Source organism: Micromys minutus (assembly GCF_963924665.1).
Source record: "Micromys minutus genome assembly, chromosome: 25".
NCBI lineage: Eukaryota > Metazoa > Chordata > Mammalia > Rodentia > Muridae > Micromys > Micromys minutus.
Window position 1 is genome coordinate 29,982,329 of NC_137960.1, and position 23,843 is coordinate 30,006,171.

The 23,843-nt window shown below is 41.9% G+C and overlaps 1 protein-coding gene across 2 annotated transcripts; it reads right to left on the minus strand.

The window, feature by feature from the left end:
- Nucleotides 1-1,740: 1,740 nt before the first annotated feature.
- On the minus strand, nt 1,741-23,607 carry NUS1 (NUS1 dehydrodolichyl diphosphate synthase subunit). 2 transcript variants are annotated; one of them, XR_013975534.1, is made up of 6 exons: nt 23,082-23,607; nt 12,204-12,329; nt 11,356-11,505; nt 7,268-7,367; nt 4,178-4,339; nt 1,741-3,420 (listed from the first exon to the last, which is right to left on the minus strand). XR_013975534.1 is itself a non-coding variant. In XM_080937629.1 (5 exons), exons 1-5 carry the CDS (start codon nt 23,494-23,496, stop codon nt 4,249-4,251), a joined length of 882 nt encoding a protein of 293 aa, XP_080793755.1. In that variant the 5' UTR covers nt 23,497-23,607; the 3' UTR covers nt 1,741-4,248. The 2 variants fall into 2 exon arrangements, 1 of the variants encoding a protein (XP_080793755.1); XM_080937629.1 differs by having other exon boundaries at nt 1,741-4,339.
- Between the last annotated feature and the right edge of the window lie 236 nt (nt 23,608-23,843).

Sequence of the window (23,843 nt, forward strand, 5' to 3'; positions counted from 1 at the left end):
TCCGATTTTCTTTCAGATGACCTGAAATTGATTGCAGAAACACTTGGTCACTGTTACTATTACCAACCCCCACTTTCAACCAATAAATAGAATATATTTAATACCACCCTGTATAGCCTAAGGATTAACTAGTACTGCAAGGGGTACTTACAATAGACTCCTACAACCAAACCCATACAGAACACACCTACTGAAATACATCAACTACCACAATGGGCATACTCCTTGACAGAACACAAACTTGAGCTGACACCCGTCTTCTACAGACTGGAGCTGACACCCATTTTCTTAGTTAGGGTTTCTATTGCTGTGGAGAGACATGACCACGGCAATTCCTACAAAGGAAAACATTCCACAGGGGCTGGCTTATGGTTTCAATTTAGTCCATTATCATCATGGTGGGAAATATAGCAGTGTCCAGGCAGACATGGTGTTGGAGGAAGAGCTGAGAGTTCTACATCTTGATCCAAAGGTCTGGCTTGAACATCTAAGACCTCAATGCCTGACCCCACAGTGATGCATTTCCTCCAAGACCATGCCTCCTAATAATGCCATTCCTTCTGGGCCAAGCATTCAAATACATGTGTTTACTCCTATTCAAACCTCCATACCGATCTTCTAGACCTGAGCTGACTATCCATCTTCCGACTGTTTACTTCTTTTTTCAAGCTCTAGAGTTTGTCTTCCTAACAGACAAACTTAAATCACTATTTCTAAAGAAAAGAAATGGTCAACAACAAAGAACCGGAGATTATCTTTCTTTTCTGCACTCCTTTATATTTAATGCTAAAATTAGTTTCTAGTCCCTAAAATGTTACAGGATAGAAAGAATTTGGACAATGATTAAATACTCATTTAAGTGAATGTAGACAGTCCTTTTTCCATGTGGCTAATGAACTGATACTACTGTTTATATCCACAAAATAACCAAATACCAAACAGAAAAACTCAAATTCTAGGTGTATAGCTTAAAAGAATATCTTTATTAAGCCTGACAACAGTACCACATTTTAAAGTACAAGTACCAGAGTCCTGAAAGGACCATCACCCAAAAGTAACCCAGGGCTCTTCCTTTTAGTTTCTTAAACTTGATTCGTCTGTACCAAAAATACTAAGCCTCGAGCAAATTCTTTTCACATTCTCCTCCGCCGATTTTATTACGTTACAGATACTGGTTAGAATCTTGGGCAACTGCTATCAGGGGCCCTGGGTTTTCCTTCCAACCATCCGGCAGTCACACGGAGATGCTCTACTGTTACACGGGGAAGTCACCTACAGTCACTTTTGTTAAAGGCATTTCCTATAAAGCATTAAAAGGCGACATTTGGTGAGTCCTAGATACAGAAGGACGCTACGCATGTAAAGCTGTCTTACAGTGAGGTCTTCAGAAAAGGAACACTACACTGCACAAGACATCAAAGTTCTTACCTTTCAATTACAGTACTTCTTAAAAAGCTACATACTTGTTTTTAACTTAGCATCCCTATGTTCAGTGAAAATGCAGCTTGTAGTTACTGTGGGACCTGAAAATCCCAGGAAGACAAAGCTGAATCTCTCTGGCATTAAATAAAAAACAAATGTACGATTGTAAATGTTTAAGCAGATAAAATGAAAATGCATTCCACCAAGAGCACACTGTCTAAAAGCAGGACTACTGTCTGGTCACACTTCTCCTTACACTTCTGAGTCCCCAGCTGTTCAAAGTAAATGTAACATTCACAAACCACCACAGTCCGTGAAAAGAGTATAGCTTTTTATTGATTTTTTTTTGTTCATACATCTTATTTCAACTTTCAATAATAAAATTCAATAAATTTGATTCCTTAATCATAAAAACCTGCTGTACACATTATTTACAGGTTGCCGAAATCTACAAGCATAACAAACAGCACAAGGACTTCACTGACTCTAAGCATGGGACCATCACATCCTGGGGTGACTAACTGACATACATTCAAATGGAAAATTAGATATGCACAGTATGTTTGGCACTGTTCATTAATATTGGAACATTGTCAGAAACAGGCCTTAGTCACAACATACCAGAATTTGCTATTCACATTATCATTAGCATTTTGACTTCCAACTGTTCAGTTTTAAGAAGCAATCTACAATCGGGCGTTAGAATGACGTTAATCCTCCATTTCTTCCTATGCCCCAGGCCATCTGTTGAGTAGGTTTGACTTGGTGTATTTGCCATCGAGGAGCGAGTCAAGGAGAAACAATTTAAAGGGTATACCCTTTGAAACACATGAGCACGACGTTTTGGGGAGCAGAGAGAGTTTTGATGATATCCGACTTGGGAGGATCTTGGCAGGAACTGAGGAATGATCAGTGCTTTGCGAAGGGTAGAGATTGCATTAGTAGTTGGTCTCATGTGAGAAGATCCTAAAGGCCTATATTTAAGTTTAAAACACTTTACTTGCTTAAGCAATTGTTCCTAAGGCCACAGTCTTGGGTCATATGCATTTGTTTTGTTGTATGGAAGGAAGTATAAAAAGTCAACTCTAGGATTTTGGCTCTATTCCAAAGGGTAATTTGACATGCTTCATTAAACAAACCTTGAGTCCACTTATTTCAATTGAGTCTAGTAAATTTAACTCATTAAAGCTGTGCATATCCCAGAAGGTCTATAAAGGGCATTTATACCCATTGTGTTTATAAAAGGCCTTAAATTGCCTTAAATACACACCACTCTGCCCCCTCCCCCAGCCCCAGAGGGAATAAAACCAGAGGAACAGACCACACATAACACAGGGGAACAGAAATGGGGAGTTCTCTAACAACCTTTAGATACACTGTAGCTTTACACAGAATTTTGGCAATAAATTAAGTCTTTAAATTTTTGTACAAAAAAAAAAAAAAAAAAAAAAAAAAAACCTGAAGTGCAAAGTAATGTCACCGAATCAAAATTCATTTTAATTGTTTTATTTCAAGTATATTTAAAAATCATGAATGGGGTTTGTAATCCAGAGTGAAGCACATCTTCTCCAGAGTCTGACAAGCAATTCCAGACCATACATTGCAAACCCATTTTCTTTGCTTTTTTTTCAGATTTCTGAGGCCTAGTATTTAAATTGCTCTATTCTAAATGTACATGACTCTTGTACACCTGTTAATAAAAGTTTTCTGAAAACTGTCCATAAAGTATAAAGAACGGTTTCCACCCAAAGATTAGCAGTGTGAGAAAAACATATCAACCATTCATCAAGAATTCAATCCTGTCAGAGCCAGTGCTGTTCTCTGGAACACAGAAGACCAAGTTCAACTATGTTTACAGACTTTGGTAATACAGGCCTGCACCGTACTTAACCATCATGACGGTGCAGAGACGCACTGGGAGAGGAAAGCCCAGGTGCCACTCTAGAGGAGCAGGTTACTTCTGAGGACAGGAGCTGCCTTGGAGACGTCTCTCAAATGCTTATTTTTAGAGAAAAGGAAAAGGAAACATGTGTGAATGCTTTGGGTACTATCCAGCACACTACTCTTCATGGAAGATGGGAATCAAAACTGTCCTTTAAGGGGTTTTCCATCTTTAATCATTGCTTATTCACTTTGTTGGGTTTTGAGTACCTAATTCAATGTTTAAACCTTTTATATTCTGTATGTCAAGTAAGATTTTTTTTCTTTCAAATGACCTCTATAGTCCAGAACAGACAGCAGGGCAATACTCTCAAGTCACACTGTTTAGTGAAGAAATGGATCGGACGGAAATCTGAGGACGTTCCTTTTGCTCAGCAGGTAAGCAAATGCTCAGCACGTGAATAATCAAAGCCTTTGAATGTCACTCAAAATGAGAATACTTCCCCTTAGTATGTCAATATATTATTCTTAAAAATTAAAGTTTGGTCACTAAAAAAGACAGAACAAAACTTCTCCCCCAACCATAGACAATAAAGCCGTCCTACGCACCCCCTACTCCCCAAACAGGGAAGTAGCAGGAACTGAAGCCCCTATACCCGAAGTCTCAGTTCCTAAGACACACTGCAGCTACACACTTCAACTCCAGTCTATGCGCTCCGTTCTCTAATGTGCCCCCATTTATAAATTTATTTCCACACACACGTGCACACACACACACACGCACACACTCATTCGCTCAAGTAAGACACTTTTTTGTGTTTGTTGATAAATTATGAGGAATATGAACTAGGTGTGTACAGGGTTTTATAGGTACTTTGTAAACATCAGGGTCACTTGGGTCCTTTTCTCCAAAAGCCTGAAGTCAAATTATGCAACCAGGGACCATTACTTTCCCAGACGCTGTTCACAAGCTGCATACTGCCGAAGGGCGGAGAAAAAGACCTCATAGCTGATGTTTAGGTGAGAAGGCAAAGAGCTGAGAAGAGAACACAAGGGGAAAGGTTAAATAACACACTATAATATGGGGTAGGGGTCCAAAGGAAGGCAAGGGCAGAAAAAAGTAATCTGTACACAGAATAGGCTAATCTTGCCAAATGTACTGTGAGACTTCTCAAGCAAAAAATAATCTTTGTACAAGAAAAAAATCCATATACAGTGGGTTAGATTCACAATGTATTGACACAAAAACCTATGTTAAAGTTCGAAATCTGTGTGTTAACAATGTACCCAAATTCACTGTAAGAACTCTGTATATTCATGGTAAAACCAGTTCTAACAGCTCATGGAAGCTGGGTTTAGCCTTGGCCAGAGCTGTATACAAGTCCCACACTGTGACACAGTAAACAACCGACACATGACTGTGTAACCCACCCCCACCAACTGCTGTGGGAACATTGTCCTGTGAAGACACACATAGGAAAGGAAGTACACACACACACACACACACACACACACACACACACACACACACACACACACCTACCATTAAAAACATCCCTGCCTGACCTAACCTTAGGACTCTTCCTATAGCTCTTCCTATCCTTCCTCCAGCTGCCAACAATCTTGAAAGTGGCCAACTTTCCCTCTAATCTCTCAACAGGAAATGAGGGAAATGAAAGTGTCTGCTGCCAACCTTGCCTGTCTCTATTCAAACGAATTTGATGGCACTGTTCCTTAAATCTGCTTAAATCCTTAAATTGTCCATGCTCCTTTGGATGACCCATGGATGAGGTTTCAAATACCCCTATGGCTTCCACATTTTAGCACCTGCCCTATCTACCAGTGTGTGTCTACTCTTTGCCACAACCCTCTGAGTCTGACACTGCTGAAGCTTCTTGGCTTCTGTCCCCTCAGGTTACCTGACATGATAGTCTTAGTCTTCTGAACAGACAAACACAGACAATCCTCAAGCAAATACAAACAAGAAGAGAAATTTACACAAAAGTACAATGGACAACCTGTTGTGTGATAGGAGTCTGTACTGCTCTACCCAAATCCTCAACTCTGCATTAAATGCCTATTTAAAAAATAATACTAATTCTAATGCCTTTAATTCTATTACTTGAGAGACAGATAGATCTCTTGGTGAGTTTAAGGCCAGCCTGGTCTACACAGAAAGTACCAAGACTAGAGAGACCCTGTCTCAATAACAATAATAATAATCATAATCATAATAATGATAACAACAACAATAGTAACAATAATAATAGCAATAGTAGATTAATCCAACTTTCCCAAGCTACATTACTGAGCAGCACAGCTGAGACTCAAGACCGAACAGTCTTTTCTCCACTTTCCAGCTAACTTCTTGGCACTGACCTGAGAAGTTCCTGAAAAGACTCTAGTAAACCTGGGAGCAGACAGACACAGGCCTCTCAGAACGATGAGCAGGCCTGGAGAGCCGACTGCACCAAGTCTGCTTCCCTCTGCTCCCTGTACCATGGCCGCACCAGCTGGTGTGCCCAGAGTCTCTTCACTTCACCTTTTCTTCTACTCTCAAACCTGCGGTTCTTAAAGGACACTTTGGAGAGCTCCTGTTCTGACGAGGACAGAAGTAGGGCACAGGTGGTCCTTTCTTATCCCATCACCAGTTCTGTGCATGTGTGTCCTGCTAAGTGTTTCCATTAAAGAGTTGTGTACAGCCTTGAGGTCATCTGCATGTCCCCTAAGTGAGGATTCCCTTTACTCTCAGATTTCCTCTCAAAACAATTCTTCCAGTCAACTCAGCTTAAATCATTTCTCTTCCTCGTCTAGTATCTCTAGCCCCACCTTTTTACTACAACTTTACTACAGTTAGTAAAGTGCTATGATGTAGTCACATCCAGTAAAATCTCACAATGAGAACAAATGAGTTCTAGTATTTTTCACTCACAACGTAGAAGCTGAGTAACTTAAATCTATTAAATCTCTCTCTTATTCTAGTTGGCATGGTAGCACATACCAGACAGATCTCGAGTTTTGAGGACAGCCTGGTCTACAGATCGAGATCCAGGGCAGTCAAAGCTACACAGAGAAACCCTGTTTTGGGGGTGGGGGGCTCTTTTATTCTAAAGCAGGGGTCAACAAATAACAATCTGCTTTTGTTTACTTGTTTGTTTTGTTAGACAGGGTTTCAGGCTTGTTCAGAACTCAGTCATATAGGCCAGAGTAGCTTTGACCTGTTCCTCCTGCCTTAGCCTCCTGAGTACAGGAATTATAAGTATGCCCAACTTGACAGTATATTTTTATAAGTAACAGTCATACTTGCTTGTGAGTGGTCTGTGAGTTAGCTGCACTTGCTGAGTTAGGTCAGCCGAAGATAGCTGACCTGAAAAGTCTAAGACTCTCGTTTTCTGGCTGTCATAAAGTCTGCTGACCCTGTTCTACATGAGTGCTCTTATTCCTGTCAATGCGCCCTTCAACTGTCCTCTCATTTGCTTTCTCCAGTCAGCTCTAGCCATAATGACCAAATAAACCTTCCAAAGTCACCATTCCAATCATACTACTACTCATGCTTCAAGCTGTTTCCTTACTGTGTTACCAAAACCATCTTCACTCCATTCACACTACTGCCCCAAAAGAGCCAGCGCCCCGCATCCCCACACACCAGTCTTTCTGTTGCTTCTCCTCCCACTCACAACGTTCTAGCTGTCACTGTGATACAAAATTTCGATGAGTCTCATGCGTGAGTATATTCCTACTTTTTCTGTGGAACAACAACTCCAGAGCTCAGCATCCACTCATGATCCGCCAAGGTAACTAACGTCAATGCCAAACGTGCATGATCACTCACGCCCAAGTCATCTACAGGCCTTCACTTTGCCACTCATACTTAAGCACCCAAGATAAAGGAGGAGGTATTAGCACTAGACCTAGAGCAGTGCTGGGACCAGAGAACAAAGCCGACATCCCTTCAGTTACTTACATGATCTCAGTCAATCTGATTTGCCAGGGAAGAAAGCCTAACGTGCTGTCCACAGGACCAAACTTCAACACCAAGTCAGGATCAGGGAAACCATGTGAACCTTGGGAATGAAGACATATATAAAGTTACCAAGTACCATTTACACACAAACATTCAAAGGCTGCTTGGGTTTCCTTGCCTGTTCTCTTCAGAAGCCTCATCTGAATAACTCTAGCCCCACCCCCTCCAAACAAACAGTGACATAACCATGCTCACTCAAATGTGCAAATTCTCAAAAGTCCGTTCAGCTATATCGATTACCTTATGAAGTAACTCAATTCTTACCCTCCAAAACCCCTTTTGTCTTAGCATTTTGGGAAAAACATTGCTTTGGGAACATAACTGCTTACACTGGCCCCAGAACTGAGTAATTGTAAAAAAGAAAAAGCTTGTCAAGAATTAGCCATCTCTGGGCTGGACAGGCAGCACAGTGACAAAGAGCCCATAATGCTATTTGAGAGGACCAGACCCACAACTGCAGTTCTAGGGGATCTGACACCTTCTAGGTTCCCAAGGTACCTACACTTTTGTGCTTAACAGCCTAAATAAATAAATCTTTTTTAAAAATGACAAAAGAGAACTCAGAAAGAAAAGCAAGTAAATCTCTGTGAGTTTGTGGTCAGCCTGGTCTAAATAGTGAGACCCTATCTCAAAAAATCTATCTCCTTTCATTCCATGCCCATTTCTTAGCCAAAAAGCCTAGAAGACCATTTCCTAGCTACACCTTATAAATCGTCTTCATTGCTCCACTGATCTAAAATAGCCTCAAATAAAATGAGGGGCCAAACAACAGTGACATAAAAGAACATCTGAAATCTTGAGTCTTTTACTCTTACAAAAGTTAAGTCAAAATGGATGAATGTAACCTATAAAACTTGTAAAAGAAGAAAATACACAAAGAAATAATTGAAACTTTGGGTTAGGCAAAGAGCTCTTGCATAGGAAAACAAATATATATGCATTCACACAATAAAAAATTAAGCTCATAAAAATTAACATGTTAAAGAAACCATTTTTAACAATAAAAAAGTAAGCCAAGTAGGTATTTTTAACCCTGTATTTTATCACTTTTTTTTTACGCGTGCATCCAGACTCTCAAAGGGTATCATCGTAAAACTCAACACTAAGAGTAACGGTGCCTGCTGCCACTCCTGAGCTCCTCAGACTGATACGGGAATGCATGCGGTGGAAGGAAAGAAATAACTGCTACAAGTTGTGTCCTCATCTCTACAAATGTACAACACACACTGTAAATTAGCATATAATAAAAATAGACAAAATATTTAAGCACACACTTTATCAAATAAATTACAGGTGGCAAGTGAGCACATAAAAGATTGTCAGCATCATTACCCAGTAGAAAAATGAGTTAAAACACTATCACATACTTCAGCAAGATTGAGGAGATAATGCCGCCTACCTTTCTGACAAGGATATGAAACAGATGAAATACTCATTTACCACATGACACAATTCCATTACTAGTATCTACCTTAGAGAAAACATACCCACATAAAAACACAGCGATATTATCAAAAACTACACAAAATGTCTATCAACTGCTGAATGGATAAAATGAGCTATATCCACAGAACAGAATACACTACTCAAGGAAAGAAGCCAGAGTGATCAACTAATACACTAAACACACACAAACCTAAGAAGTATTCTGCTTGTTGGGTATTATATCACTGCCTTTAACCCCCGCGCTCAGAAGGGAAAGGCAGGTGGATCTCTATGAGTTTGAGGTCAACCTGCTCTGAAATTGTGAGTTTCAGACCAATCCTGGTATTGTAGTGAGACTCACTTCAAAAAGAAAACAAACAAATTATGCTGAGTGCATACATGCTCAGTATTAGGCAGGAAATGAAAATCTACATACTATATACAATCTCTAATAAATACAAAATTTAGTCAAGAAGCAAACCAGTGGTGGTCTTCTGGTTTTGGTGGGGTGGGCACCCATGAGTAGTCTGAACACAGTTGTTAAAAACCTATCTGTTAACTAAGTTAAGAAGACTGTAAGATCAAGAGAATCAGAGTCTGCTGAGAGTGTCTCCTAGTAATCCTAGTAATTTCCTAGTAATCTGAAAAACTACATCCATAAAATGTTATCAGTGTAACTGCCTAAACATGAGCCAACAGGAGCAACAGTAAAAGTCATGCCAACGTGCACGGAGGAAAGCCCAGGAGGCCTCAGTTACACAAAGAACTACAGGCACCCAAGAATGCTAAGAGGAGACATAGTCTTCCCTAAGGAAGAGCACACCAACTGGTTAGCCAACACCAAATGGTCAGTCCCAAAAACATACATACAAGTAACATTCATTATACAGACTGAGCGGATTATATTTAGGGGCAGTAACGTGGGCAGGAAGAGAGAGGGATGGGGAGAGAGAGGGAACAACTGATGTGACAACAAAACAAAACAAAAAACCAAAAACCATAAATGTTAAAGAAAGTGTGGTGGGGTAATATGAGGGGATTTGGAGGAAAGAGTGGGAGAAATACTAAACTCACAGAATGAAAGAAAGCTGGGCAGTGGAAGCACACTTTTAATCCCAGCACTAGGGGACAGAGGCGGGCGGATCTCTTGATTTGAGACCAGCCTGGTCTACAGAGGGAGTTCCAGGACAGCCAGGGCTAAGCAGAGAAACTCTGCCTAGAAACTATCTATCTATCTATCTATCTATCTATCTATCTATCTATCTATCTATCTACCTACCTACCTACCTACCTACCTACCTACCTATCTACCTACCTACCTACCTATCTATCTATCTATCTATCTATCTACCTACCTACCTATCTATCTATCTATCTATCTATCTATCTATCTATCTATCTATGTGTGTATGTATGTGTAAGGAGACATAAAATATAAATGATAAAAATAATTTTAAAAATCTGTATACATTTTCATTATAAATTAACAAACCCTGAAGCTCCTAGCTCTGCTGTACGTACTTTCCTATGGGCTATATGAAGGCTATCTACATACAGGGCCACCCCAGGCTACTATCTATGACATATTCATAAATTCCTCTCTGATTAACTTCAAACTGCCCAAGCAATGGCCAGTATCTCAGTAGCTCTGGTGAGTTCTAACATGGCCTGCTGCTCACTGAACTCACTGAGCCCACAGTTAGCCAATGACAGAAAGCAAGAGGGGAGCGTCCACGGAAGCCGTCATCAGTGAGGCAAAGGACCCAAGGGAAGAGCTAAGCTAGTAACTGAGGCAGGAAACACGCAGTGAGTGAGCACAGTATGTGGTACATAGTATGTGGTACTCTATGGGGATTGATGGAACATGAATGTCTTGGTATCACAAGCCATCAGTGAACATCCGTTTGTTAGGAAGATTAAAAACATTAAAGATAATCACCGGGTTAGGGCGAAAGGTCCCAGCGAGTGAGAAACAGCACACCAAAGACTATCATAAGCAGTATGGGGTGAGGTGAGAGATGCAGACATATTTATGTATGAGCATTTACATGCAATGCTGTGTTTTAGCAAAATATAGCACATACAGTAGTTTTGTCTGTGTTGCATATTGAATGAATGCAAAAAGGAGAGATGAACAGGCTTCATTAAGGAGCTGGCCTCAGTGAGTTGTTTAAGCTAACAAGGGAGAAGGAATAGAAAAGGAGAGAAAGGAGAAACAGCCCACTGAAATCCCAACTTCCAAGAATACTCTTTTTTTTTTTTTTTTAATCCTCAAGAACCCTTCCCTTGAGCCACCAAGATGGAGGAAGGGAGCTCCACCCAGCCTGGTGAGCTAAATTCACATTCACTCAGTGGAATAAGAGAAACAATTCCAGAAAGCTACCTTCTGACCCCTGCCCATGTGCCCAAATTAAAATAACTAAACAAATCTTTCTTTTATTAAATCTTTCTGTAAGAGTAGAGCAATAAAAGCCTCCCTGACTCCCCTCCCCACAACAGTGTCTTCGTATGTAGGCCTGGCTAGCTCTAGTACAGAATGAAAAGAAGTAAATGTGCTTTCACCTGTGTGTCTGGGAGACTAAGGGGAAACATGGCGGACTTACTAAGTAAGCTGTCCAGCAGATCTACATCCAGATCTGTGGGCCTCCTCTGCTGCTGAGCTACTAACTGGCAAAAGTCCTGGGCAGCTCTCACAATGTCTGCTTTTCCATCTTCTGGGGACAGCACCTTCACTTCCGAAGGGCAATCTAAAACTAGAAAAAAGAACAGACAAGATAAAATTTAAAACACTTCCATATTTATTTCAAAGCCAGGTTTATGACACATTCAGAGGGAAATAAAGATACAGTTGTGAGAACAAGGAACCATTCAAGCTCTTCCGAGCCGCTGTCTTAGCACCCTACACCCAGGACTGTAAGAAATGAGGCCTATTTTTATAAACACCTTTTCCAAATCCTAAAAGTATCTTTATATAGTGAGTAAACCCTCTATAAAAGAGGCACCTAAATTTTTGTTTATCTAAAAATGCTATCTACACTCAAAGTCAATTTAGTAGGAACATAAAAGAAAACTACAGACTAAAGGAAACTGTTTCCACAGAGTATGTGCTCGCCTTCCTGAAGCTAACTTATGAATGTCAGGACTCTAGCTAACTGATAACAATGCCTAAGTATTATTTATAAACATTCTTTCATACTGCCCTATAGGAAAACCAGAATTTACATACTCACCGACTCACTAATACAAATTATCCATTCCTGGGCTTCTCTGCTCACTGACTATAAAAGCTGTCTGGCTAAATAAAATCTTTAACATGGATTCATTTAATGTAATGACAATTGTTATTTTATCGTTTTCTGAACATTATTTTCAAGCACGATAACATATTAAGAGCAAAGACTACCAGGATAAATAAAAGCCATGACAAATCTGCTCTGATCCACGCACTTACCCTGATCGTCTTTGTCCTTACTATTTGCAAACTCTGGTGAATATTTGGAACAATCTTGGCCCAAAAGTTCCTGCTGTTGTTTTAAAATTTCATCCATCAATCTGGAATTATTTCTCTTGAATATACCTTAAAAATAATATTATGAACAAATAAATCACAGTCAGATTAGGTGATGCTCTTCAATGACTAATGGATTTCTGCTTCGGATACACTAGACCCAAGGTGCATTTCGAGTAAAGCAGAAATGACTAACCTCAAACTGGAACCGAAAAGAAAACATGAGAGCAGAGCTGATTAATACCAGAGTCTGGCTTTATTCTCAGTCATAAAAAGGGCCAGGGCTATCCACTTGAAGCAAGTGAACATGCGAGTGGAAAGACTAAGACCTGTGAAGGCATTAACAGGCCCCTCACTTGAAACCTTTATTTACATAGTAAAAAACTGAAATCCAGTGTTTGGAAGGAGCTGGACTTTGCTCCTGATTCCCAGTCTAACATCTTTTCTTTGCAGATATATTATACACATTGAATGCTGATTTGTTTTATAATAAAAGTAGTATAAAGTATGCACAAAGTAAAAGCTAAAATAAAAACAAAATTAAGAAATTCAAGTACAGAAGTACAAAAGTAAAATGTGATCTTCCAGCCATATGCAGAAGCTAAGGTTTGTTACCACTACACACCTAAGAAAGAAAACAAAACTATGCATACATTTAATGATCTAACCTTAAATAAAAAGTAAAAAGAAGTGGAGAAAATGATAGAGCAAGAAGGGAAAGAGAGGGAGAGAATCTGCTGTATACAAATGTTAAGCTGGCTGACCCTGTAATTCCCAGGGAGTGGCATTATTTGAAATTAGGATGTGTGACCTTGTGGAATTCTTAGAGGAAGTGTGTCACCAGGGGTGGGTTTTGAGTTTTCAGAAGCTCAAGCCAGGCCCAGGGCTTATTCTCTCTCCCTGCTGCCTGCTGATGCAGATGCAGAACCCAGATCCTCTCAAGCGCCGTGTCTGCCTGGACACCGCCATGCTTCCCACCATGACCAGAAAGAACTAAACCTCCAAAACATGAACCGGCCCCAGTTAAATGTTTCCCTTCACAAGAATGCTAGGATGTCTCTTCACAGCAAGAGAAAACCAAGACAAGTAATAAAAAGCAATGTCTTCCAGAGGAAGAAGGCTTATTATAAGAAGTAAGACATGACAGTCCACAAGGTGTCTCAGCAGGAGGGCAAAAGTGCTTGCTGTAAGTTCCAAGTTCAAAGCCCAGATGCTGAAAAGAGCCAACTCCCACACACATATTCACCTGGCACATATTCACCACCACCACCACCAACACACACACACACACACACACACACACACACACACACACATCCACTACATAAATAACGTAAGTGGAACTGAATCTAAGACATTAAAAAGCTACATAGAGACATAGAGGGCATCAGATAGGGCAAATGCTCAGAACAAAGTGGAATGTGGAATGTGCAACACACCCAAAAGCTGCTGCTGAGTGAGGGAGTTCTACTTCAGAATGCTTGCCAACAGGTGCCAACCAGTTTACACGCCACGTATAGAAGGGCAGGACACTACTGTGGGACTCCTCCTATTAGTCTGTAGATAATTCAGTTATGCTAAGGACAGCTATAAGCAAGCTGAGTATAGAGAACATGACAGAAAGGAAACTGTGGACCATCCCATGGCTTTTATACGAGGCAGCAGGGAACCACAGTTCTTAAAAAGTACGTATTAGGGCAGGAATGCCTGTCTGCCATGGGGCACATGCGTGCCACAGCACATGCATGTGGATGTCAGAAGACAACTTTAGAGGGGCTGGCTCTATCTTTCTGCCAGAAAGCAGGCGGGGCCTAGGGTGGCTCAGCAGTTCTCTTACTTGGGCATGTTCTCTGAGAGACTGTAAATTAGGAAATATAAGAGTGAACCTAAGATCTGAGAGTGGTAGAGTACCCTATAATCCCAGAACTTGAAAGGTGGAGGCAGCAGGACCAAGAATTCAAGATCAGCCTTCCTACAAAGTTCAGAACTAGCTTAGGCTATGTAAAAAGGACAACATCACACCCATACCCAAAAAGTGGTTGTTTAGAATACCCATATTCAAGCAAGTTTGAATTTAAAAAATTCAAATATATACAAAAATATATACATATATACACACATACACACACACAAAAATGTATACAATAATTTCAGAGGAAAGTGGCTAACATCAGGAACTATGTGTAGCAATGTCCATTTCCATGAAAGAATAAAACTTATGCTAAGGAATCTGCATCTCAGAAAAAAAAAAACATAATTTTTTAGTGTTTCTTAGTAAACATGAACTATATATGTTGAGAGCCAAACGTGTTTCTTTTTATAGTCTAAGAAGTATTTGGAACTGTGGTACTAAAAACTAAGTGCAAAGTTTAGACAACAAAAGCATGTTCCCTGACCTAGCATGGTAACACAGGAGCACGCTCCTACCCTATCACATGTAACACAGCTGTTCTGCTCTGGGCCTGCCCCGGATTCGTGTCTCCACATGTCCTGGGATGGCAGCAGTGCAGTGCGCCTGCTGTCACTGATACAACACACATGCCTGTTCCACTCTCCTGATTCTGTTCAAGTCTCAAAATGGAGAAGCTGGTATTTCTGGAACTGAATAATGTAGTTCAGAGGTAGAGCACCTGCTTAGCATGCTTTAAGGCCCTGGGTTCGAATCCCAGTCACCACATATTAGCCAACAAAGAAATCAGGATTTCCTCGGCTGCGGGTTATTAAAGAGATAGCTCTGTTGTATATTCTCTCAGCACTCAGAGTTCACCTTTTAAAGAAAAGAAAAGAAATCACTGTGAGCATTTACAAGAAAGTGGAAAAAGGAATTGTCCCAGCTGCCTTAACTTTCATTTTGACACATCCAAGAGTCACCTGCAAAGGAATCACCCGGATTGGAATGACCTACGGACAAGTCTGTGGGAAACTATCTTGATTGTTAACAGATATAGGAAGGTCCAGCACACAGTGGGTGGAATCATTCCCTAAGCAGTGGTCCTGGTCCCTAAGAAGGTAGTTAAGCATGAACCTGTCATAGAACCAGCAAGCGAATGTTCCCCTTGGTTCCAGTCTGAGTTTCTGCCCTGACTTCCCCCAATGATGGACTGAATTGTTTTAAGTATAAACCAAATAAAACTTTTCCTCCCTGAGTTGCTTTTGGTCACAGTACTTTATTACAACAGTGATTAAACTGGAACTGGGATGTTATGTGAGACAGGAGACATTGAAAAACACAACTTGAGGAGGCCACTGAGTCCTGGTAGCATTCTGGCTTCAACAGGGGTCTACCAGATAGTTTTATTCAGTTTGAATGATGTTATTTTGAAATAAAATGGATCATAGCCAGGTTTGACTGTTTTAACTTATGTTAGGAATGGGATGCTGAAAGATGTTGAGTTCAAGGCCAGCCTAGGCAACAAGCTAGCCTGAGCTAGAGTGAGATGCTTTCTTAGAAACACCACGCACTAAAACCTTGGCTTGGTGGCAGGGTATTCACGGGCTCTGGACTTAATCCAAATCCATGTCCTCCCCAGAAAATTACTTCGCTGATAAGTGAAGAGTAGATTACAGAGAGGTCAGAATCTAAATAAAGGCCAACCAGGGGAGGGGCAGCTAGTAACACAAGTGAAAGGTACTGTCACTGAAACGTGGGTGGGACAGACACCAGTACAAGGGGGACACTTCAGACACTCCACACAAGGCTACAACTTCCACAGAACGTAAAAGATACTCAGCTGAGCTTTCAACATTAACAACTTGATGAAAGTGACTCCTGTTTTCTAGCATGGAGGAAAATATGAGAGGACAGATTTAGAGGGATTTTCAAGAGTACTGTTTTAGACATTAATACTGGAGATAGAGTCTCGAGTTTCGAAGCAATGGGGCTAGAGGTCAACATACAGTTATACTAAAATCACAAGAGACACACGAGGCAGCACTAAATCTATACCCACTCAGCCAGCTGTTCATGGCCAGGGTGAGCAGAAAGACAAGGACTCATACATATCACGTTCAGAAGAGAAACACAGGAGAAGCCAGGCATGAGACGCAGTAGGTACAGATGTCAAGACATCCAAGCAAACATGGTGTTACAGAAACCAGGGATCCTACATTTCAAACAGAAATAAGTCTGCCAGTCTACAGATAAGATTACAAACTCATCTCAGACTCCTTTTGGAGTCTTGAAATCTCTGCACTGGCCCTGATGGCAGCAGCAACACCAAACAAAGGTGGTGGTGTAAGGGCAGCCATGCTGCCTTTAATCCCAGCTCTAACTCAGGAGACAGAAGCACACAGATCTCTGTTTGAGGCCAGCCTGACCTACATAGAGAACTCCAGGACAACCAGGGCTACACACAGAAAAGAAAAAGATCTCTGCTCCGAAAGGGAAATGACATTCTGGAATTGTATAGAGGTCTCAACATTCTGCCCGCCTCTCACCCAAGCATGTGTACACTAACAACAATCAGACATGACATGACCTTTCCAAATTAAGAGAAACAGGAAACAAGAAACTTAAACAAGTATTCTTTCAACAAATCTTGCCTGTACTTCTTAAAGGTTCTTCAAAACTCATGCGAAATATATACTCAAAATGACTTTTAAAATATATAGTTACCATATCTTTTGACATAAGAATTTTTACAATTGTTCCTTTTATAGAAGAAGGCCTTTCAAGAAACATCTAGCAAAAAGGATTTATAGGACAAGAAAAAGAAAAATAAACTAAAACAGTCTCCTAGTTATTAAGCTCCTCTAAGCTATGCAATTAAAGCAATATTTACTTATATACAATGCATCAAGACCTAAGTAAATTACCTGTTGGTTACCTTTTATTTGACCTTTGAAGCTCACAACCATCACACTACTAGAGGAGAATCTTTGGAGAAGAAAACATACTTGATACTACAATTATATTAAAATTTTACATGACTACCACAGTAATAAACTCAGCTACATTATATTTTATGTGTCTGTCTGTTTCATCAACATGCAGAACCAAGTGTAGAGCTTCACAAATGAGGCAGGCACACCCTCTCCCCAACCCACTCCACTGCCCCCCCGCCGACCCAGCAACATCTCCAGCTGAAGCTACACATTCTCAAACAAGAATGTCTTCATAAGTCTGCTTATCTGACACATGGCTCAGTGGACAGCAAAAGCTCCACAAAGTTAAGCTGCAGTGATAACACAGGTATCCTACAGCTCCGGGTGGATGTTCAGATCAGCGAGATGCAATAAGGAAAACTCTGCCTTTTATAAAACGTTTCTATCACCTGTAAGTCAGTACCCTGAAACCACAACCTGAAGATGATGCAATATGTCAGTCCATAAAGGGACCATTGTCCGTTCTCTAAATGGTGAAAACCAACATAAGCTCTAAGAACAAAAGCTTTTTAAAAAACTGGTCCAAATTCTAAACCTGGCTCCTTGGGAGGTATGTCTCTTGGCTTTCTGATTCTGCTTCTTGAGCTGGAAATCTTTTAGACTTACTACATTTTTGCACAGCAGTAGACCACAACAGGAATCAGTAAAGGGGGCGGCGAGATGGCTCAGTAAGTTGAGGATCTCCTTGTCTTTGAACCTGGAGACCTGAGCCACACGTGGCGGGAGAAGAGAGCCAACTCCTACAAGCTGTTCTCTGACCTCCATGAGCGTGCTGTGATATACATGCCTCCAAACCAAAGAATTTAACACAAAATAGCTGTCTCTATAAAAACGTAATACGTGAGGCTGAAGAGACAGCTCAGTGGTTAAGCATGCACAGTTCTTGCAGGGGACCCAAGTTCCCTTTCCATCACCAATACAGATGCCTTTAACTCCCGCTTCGGAGTATACTGCCCTCTTCTGGCCTCCTTTTGTGGCCTCCACCTCTGAGAACACCAGCACTTAAGGAGCACACACACAAAATAAAAATAAATCTTTCTTTAAAAGGCTTAATGCATAGATCTAGTACTGGTTTAACAGAAGAGTATTAAGAACAAAATTATTCCTCACATAAAAAAACAAAAGAAAGCAGGAGAGAACCTTTTGGAGATGAAACTGGACAGGGATGATATAACCTGAAGAGCTGCTAAGGAGCCAGTCTTGGCTGGACACTAAGAACCAACACACTGAGGAAGTGGGCTTGGCTTGATACTCTAGGACATGACAGAATTTGGGTAAAGAATCCTTTGCTAGAAAAAGGAGATACTAAGATAAAATGCAAAGTTCTAGGAAAGTGAGCTATACAAAGGTGGGGTGCAGGGACAGAGGTTCCATTCCACTAGTTTCTACATATGGAAAAACAAACAGTACAGGTACATTGTTCTGTATACCAAATACAACCCTGAGTGTATGTGGACATTCAACCCGTCTGACATCTAATTCAACACAAGGAGAACAATCACATTAAAAGTTATGCCTCCGGCTAGTATCAAAGTCATAGGTCAAACTAGAACTGACTAGTTTACTCTCCTGAAGGATTCTAAGGTTCCACTCTTGGGAAACAAGAGCTGCAACTCAGGTCCTTATGCCTGTGTACCAGCAGACGCAGCCCCTCTGGAGACAAGGAGTGAGCACAGCAGGCATTAACACCAAGCTCACCCTGGAAGAAGTATCTTTAGAAGTGCCCAAGGTTCTTAGGAGATCCAGGAACAGAGTCAGGCAGAGGCAAGACTGACTAACAAAAGGCAGGAAACACTAGCAGAAGCAGCAGACTCACAAGGATCAGAGTCATTTATAAACAGAAAGCAAATACTCCAGAAAGAGGTGGTAGCCAAGAGCCTAACTGTGGACAAGATATGAGGTACAGAGGTGGGGGAGAAATATGTTGTGAAGGCTGAGGTAGCACTGGGCAATCCCTTTAGGGCTAGTGAGAAATAATTACTCAAAATCTATGGTACAGCACAGATTTACAAATAAAGAGATACAAGCAGAAGGAACAACAAAATATTTTGCTGTCCTGTTGCTGAATCTCGTACAGAAAATAATACCTTGCTGACTCATTTCTATTTATAGTAAGTAGCACTATCCCCAAATTGTACTCACATGTGACTAAGAATGTTAAAAGCTGAAGTACAGTGCATGTATGCGTGTTTGTGTGCGTGTAGGGTCTCAGTAGCATATCCAGTACATCTCCAGCCCATGATAACTCATTTATATAAGGCAGTGGCAGAGTACCTTTTGTTCTGTGTTAAGGTCAAACTCCAGTGTGCAGAGATGCCCGGGTTGGATACCTTAATTCAGCTGACCAGTAAGTGTGATGAATCAGTATTTCCTATGAACATTCAAGGACTCATTCTCAAACTTTCCTCAACAAACCGACTGTAAGAGTGGTACCTGCATAACTGGGCAACAAGGGGGTACTCATCCCAACTATTTGGAGCACTGTGTACCTCAAGAGAACACAAAAAAGCGTAAGTACCCCAAGAGTGCAACATCAAATACATTTAAGAAACACTTTTTTGACACAATTCCTATCATAATCATTTTCTAAATCATAGTCATGCAGACAAAATAGTCAATTCTTCTTATGAGACCTGTGAGCTCAAATATTCCCGACCAATCTTCTAAGAAAACTTCAATTTCTGATGAATAAATACAACAGAAGTTAACATAATCAAAAAAGTTTCCAAGTATAATGAAAAAGTAGACAGTCTTAACTGAATCGCTCAGGGCTACAGTGCTCAACTTGCCAAGAGGCCCAGAGTTTGATCCCCTGAATGACCACCAAAAAAACAAGAAACTCCAGGTATTCAGAACTCACTTCTAAATTAATTAATGAATGAATTAACTAATGCCAGGCTTGGATTACATGCCTGGAATCCCAAGAGTAGAGAAGCTAACAAGAGACTTAAGTTGAAGGCCAGGCTACCGAGGACAGAAGCAAACAAACTTGGCCATCAGCTCACAGGAAGAGACAAATGACAGCAAATGTCAATGGGTATTTTAGCCTAAGGATTAAAAGCAACCTACAGCCCATCAAAGTCAGAGTGAGCGGTATTCACAGATCTGAGGATGAAGAAATGTGGGCTATGGCGAAACTACATCTTAGGCTTGTCTCCACAGCGGCTGCTATCAACTCCCCTGAGCTCTACTAAATCTACTTCCTTCATTCCAGGCAGACAGATGTGTGACTGCTGCTTAACCGAAGTCCTAAGGCCTTGCAGCTTTGCTCTGAGTCTGGGACCCTTTGATCTGGAGGCGAGTGGGTTATTAAATCCTCTGTTATATAAGAAAGTCCACAGTAGCCTTATGAAGACAGATGACCCACTCCAGCCATTACAAACCAGGCATAAAATGGATGACACATGGCAATCTTTATATCCCTGCCAGTTAACTGACTGCAATCTATGTATGGAAGTGGCTCCAAGGAAAATTGCCCAACTGTACTGAGTAAACACTTAATTATTTTAAAACACTGAACTTTGGGGTAAATTTCTACAAAGCTGCCTGAGCATTCATCTTACCTTGTTTCCCAACAGTCTGTTACTGAAGCCTACCTGTTATATTCTCTGTTCCCAATGCGCCACTCAACGCTATTGTTTAAGTAAAATCCAATGGGAATGCCACCAAAGAGGTGCATTTCCAATTCACATACAGGAAGGGGCAGGTAGTACATAGGAGCTCCAAATCCTATGTACCTTCGGCAGTTCCGACGCAAAGGTCACTTTTCCGACTTCCTAGAGCCACCAGGGGACAACACTTCTAAAGGAGTTTCCCCTCTTCTCTCCCTGGTCTTTCATACTCATGTGTCATGACTTACATATCAGCCTACATTAATGTATAGTAGACATCCCTCCTTGAATGTTTTATCATTTACGTGCCTGTCAATACACAAATTTCTAAATGTTTATAGGAAAACAATCTTAAATAGAGGCATACTAGAGGAAGCAGAATAAAGCTTAAACATCTTTATTCAAAGGTCTTTGTCCTCGACCACCCACTTTTAAACCTGAGCTCGACCTTTCGGCTGTCATCTCTCCTCCCCTCCCCTATTTTTCCCCATTGTGCATCTCAAACTATATATTTTCCAACACATTTATATTAAATGTCAAGCCTTTCCCTACAGTATTAGTGATGTTCTGTTTTCATTTACTCCTGCTTAGAAAGCTATGGTATTTCATAGACATCCAACTCTGGCTTGCTGAAAGAAGGAACCAGTAAAGTTAGGATACGTAAAGATCTCGTATTCAAACTATGAAATTATAGCATAAAAAAAATGTTTTTATAGCAGTACACGGAATCCTTGAAGTCTATTCAGTTAAAAAAAAAAAAAAAAAAAAAAAAGCCCCTTAAATTCCCATTTAGTTCTAGGTCAAAACTTAAGGTTTAAGTTGACTTCTTTTCATTGCCAATAATTTTCCCTCTAAGAGCATATGACACAGGACTTGAGTCACATCAGAAATTCAATAACAGGAATTGCAGGAACAAGGAAGTGTGGCTGCATTGTGAACTCCTACTTGGAAGCAGTCTTGTCAAACAACTCAGCTCTCTTTTCCTTCGACTTAATGCCTTTGACTTTCATATTTTATTGCCTTATTATATCCCACACTACTGACTGCAATGGTTCAGGCAAGGGCCACGTCACCTCCCAGACTTCTAGTGGTTTCCTGAGTCCTTCAGGAAATTCTGTATTGTCAGTCTCTGAATATATTGTACTTTACCCTATAGAGCAAATCAATTCAGAGGACAGGGTCCTGGGGAGCCATACTCCTTGCTAGCTGTAGAAAATAGGTTAAAGTGGTCAGGTTACTATTGCCCCAACGCAAATACGTAGCTGATAAAGATTTAAAGGGAAGACTCAATTGCTTCTCCAGAGCATGCAGGCATTTACCACAGAATAGAACAGTCATTTTTCTTTCCTGCATTTCAACCCTCCTGACTCATCCTTCTCACACCTCTAGCTTTAAGGAAACGCCAATGCATTTAGGACTGACAGAAATCCAAGGCTGCCTTTGGAGCCTCCACTTTACCTCTCTCCCATTCTTCAATGCCCTACTCCTCTACGAGAACTCTCAAGTTCCTCTCTTTAGAATCTCTCTCCTTTCTAGTGGAAACTTCACACCCCAAATGTTATCCATCACCTATGGGAGTGTGTCCCTTTCTCCCCGCCAGCCAGAGATGAGGGCAAAATTCCAAGAAATACATTTGGTTTGTTGTCTGTCATGCGGTAAGTGTTGAGTACTGTACTTAACAAAACCGTGGTGAAATCCAGTGCCTTGATTAGAACTTGCAGGAAGAAAAGTGCATCAAGTACTGTACAGGCCACGAAGGAGAAATGGTAACACGTGATTTCAGGCCTTGTTCCAGGCCTATCTAAACTCTTACATACTTTTCAGAAACCCAATTCAAATGCGACCTAACTCCAAGAGCTCATTTGGAAGACCTACAATGCGGCTCCTGTTTAATTTCTCCACTGCCTGGTCGCCCTTAAGATGAGTTCATTGGATCCCCTTGAAGAGACACTTTCAAGAACACACAGGCTGGACAATTATTTACCCGTTACTTTTGTGACCTTGGGCAAATCAGTTAATATTTTGAACGTCAACTCCCTCGTTTGTGAAACAAAGCCAGAGAAAACCATCTCCCTTAACGGGCTACAATAAATATCTTTTAAACGTTACAAGCACTGATTAAATCCAAAGTCTTAGTCAAGTGTTCAATAAAACTGATCTCCCTTCCTCGAAAGCACAGGTACCATGATTTTTTTTTCCTTAAGGGCCAAAGGGCTACCGCTCGCAGGGCCTGGAGAGGGCGGCGGCCTCGCACAGCGACCAGGAACAAACTAGCTAGAAACGTAGTCCTCATACTCGGTCACCCCCACCTCCCACCCGGCCTCACCTTGGTGGTCGTAGACGCTAATGTAGGAGATCCCCACGGCCATACACCACACCACGAGGCTGGCGATGTCTGAGAAGCTGGGCTCCTGCACTTCCTCGGTGACCAGCAGGCCCATGTGCACCGGCAGCTTCTGCAGGGACCGGCCGTCCGCGCGCCAGCGCAGCCGGGGGTGGGTGGCGGCCGGTCCGGGTCCCCGGTGCGGGTGCCGGTGATGACGCCGGTTCTTGCAGACGGCCGGGGGCTTGCGGAGCGTGAAGCCGAGCGGCGCTAGGACCGCGGCGGAGGCGGCGCGACAGCAGCGCCGCCAGATCCAGTTCCAGGTGCCGAAGCGAACGCGGAGCCTGGAGGTGAGCGTGCGGTGCAGACAGAGGAGCGCGTGCAGCACCCGCCACACCAGCTCGTACAGCCCCGTCATACTCCTGTGGCGCTCGGGCACCGTCCCCTCCCTCCGGCCCACACTCGCGGCGCGACGGGGTCTTATCCGCCCCAGCGGCCGGCGCGGGCCATCGCTCCGCGTCCCCCCACCCCCCGCGCCCGAGCCCCTGGCCACTGCCAACACCTCACTTAGCCCCCGCCGCCATCTTCCTCCGCCCTCGGCAGCCCCGCCCCCGTTAGTACATGGACAGTTCTGATTGGCTGTCGGGGAACGCTGACGTGACTGGGAGTCGTGGCTGGAGCCGCCAGGGCACGGCTAAAGAGAGCGTGAGCTTGAGAATGAGGCTGGCTTCCGGCCCCTGGCGCCCCCTGGGGGTGAGGAGGGCG

What these genes read in the sequence shown, in the direction of transcription:
- NUS1 (XM_080937629.1), bottom strand. Translation starts at nt 23,496, where the DNA reads ATGACGGGGCTGTACGAGCTGGTGTGGCGGGTGCTGCACGCGCTCCTC. An exon ending in TAGCGTCTACGACCACCAAG is followed by an intron (nt 12,330 to 23,081) that starts GTGAGGCCGGGT and finishes ATTATTTTTAAG; the next exon opens with GTATATTCAAGAGAAATAAT. An exon ending in ATCAGATTGACTGAGATCAT is followed by an intron (nt 4,340 to 7,267) that starts GTAAGTAACTGA and finishes TTCTCTTCTCAG; the next exon opens with CTCTTTGCCTTCTCACCTAA.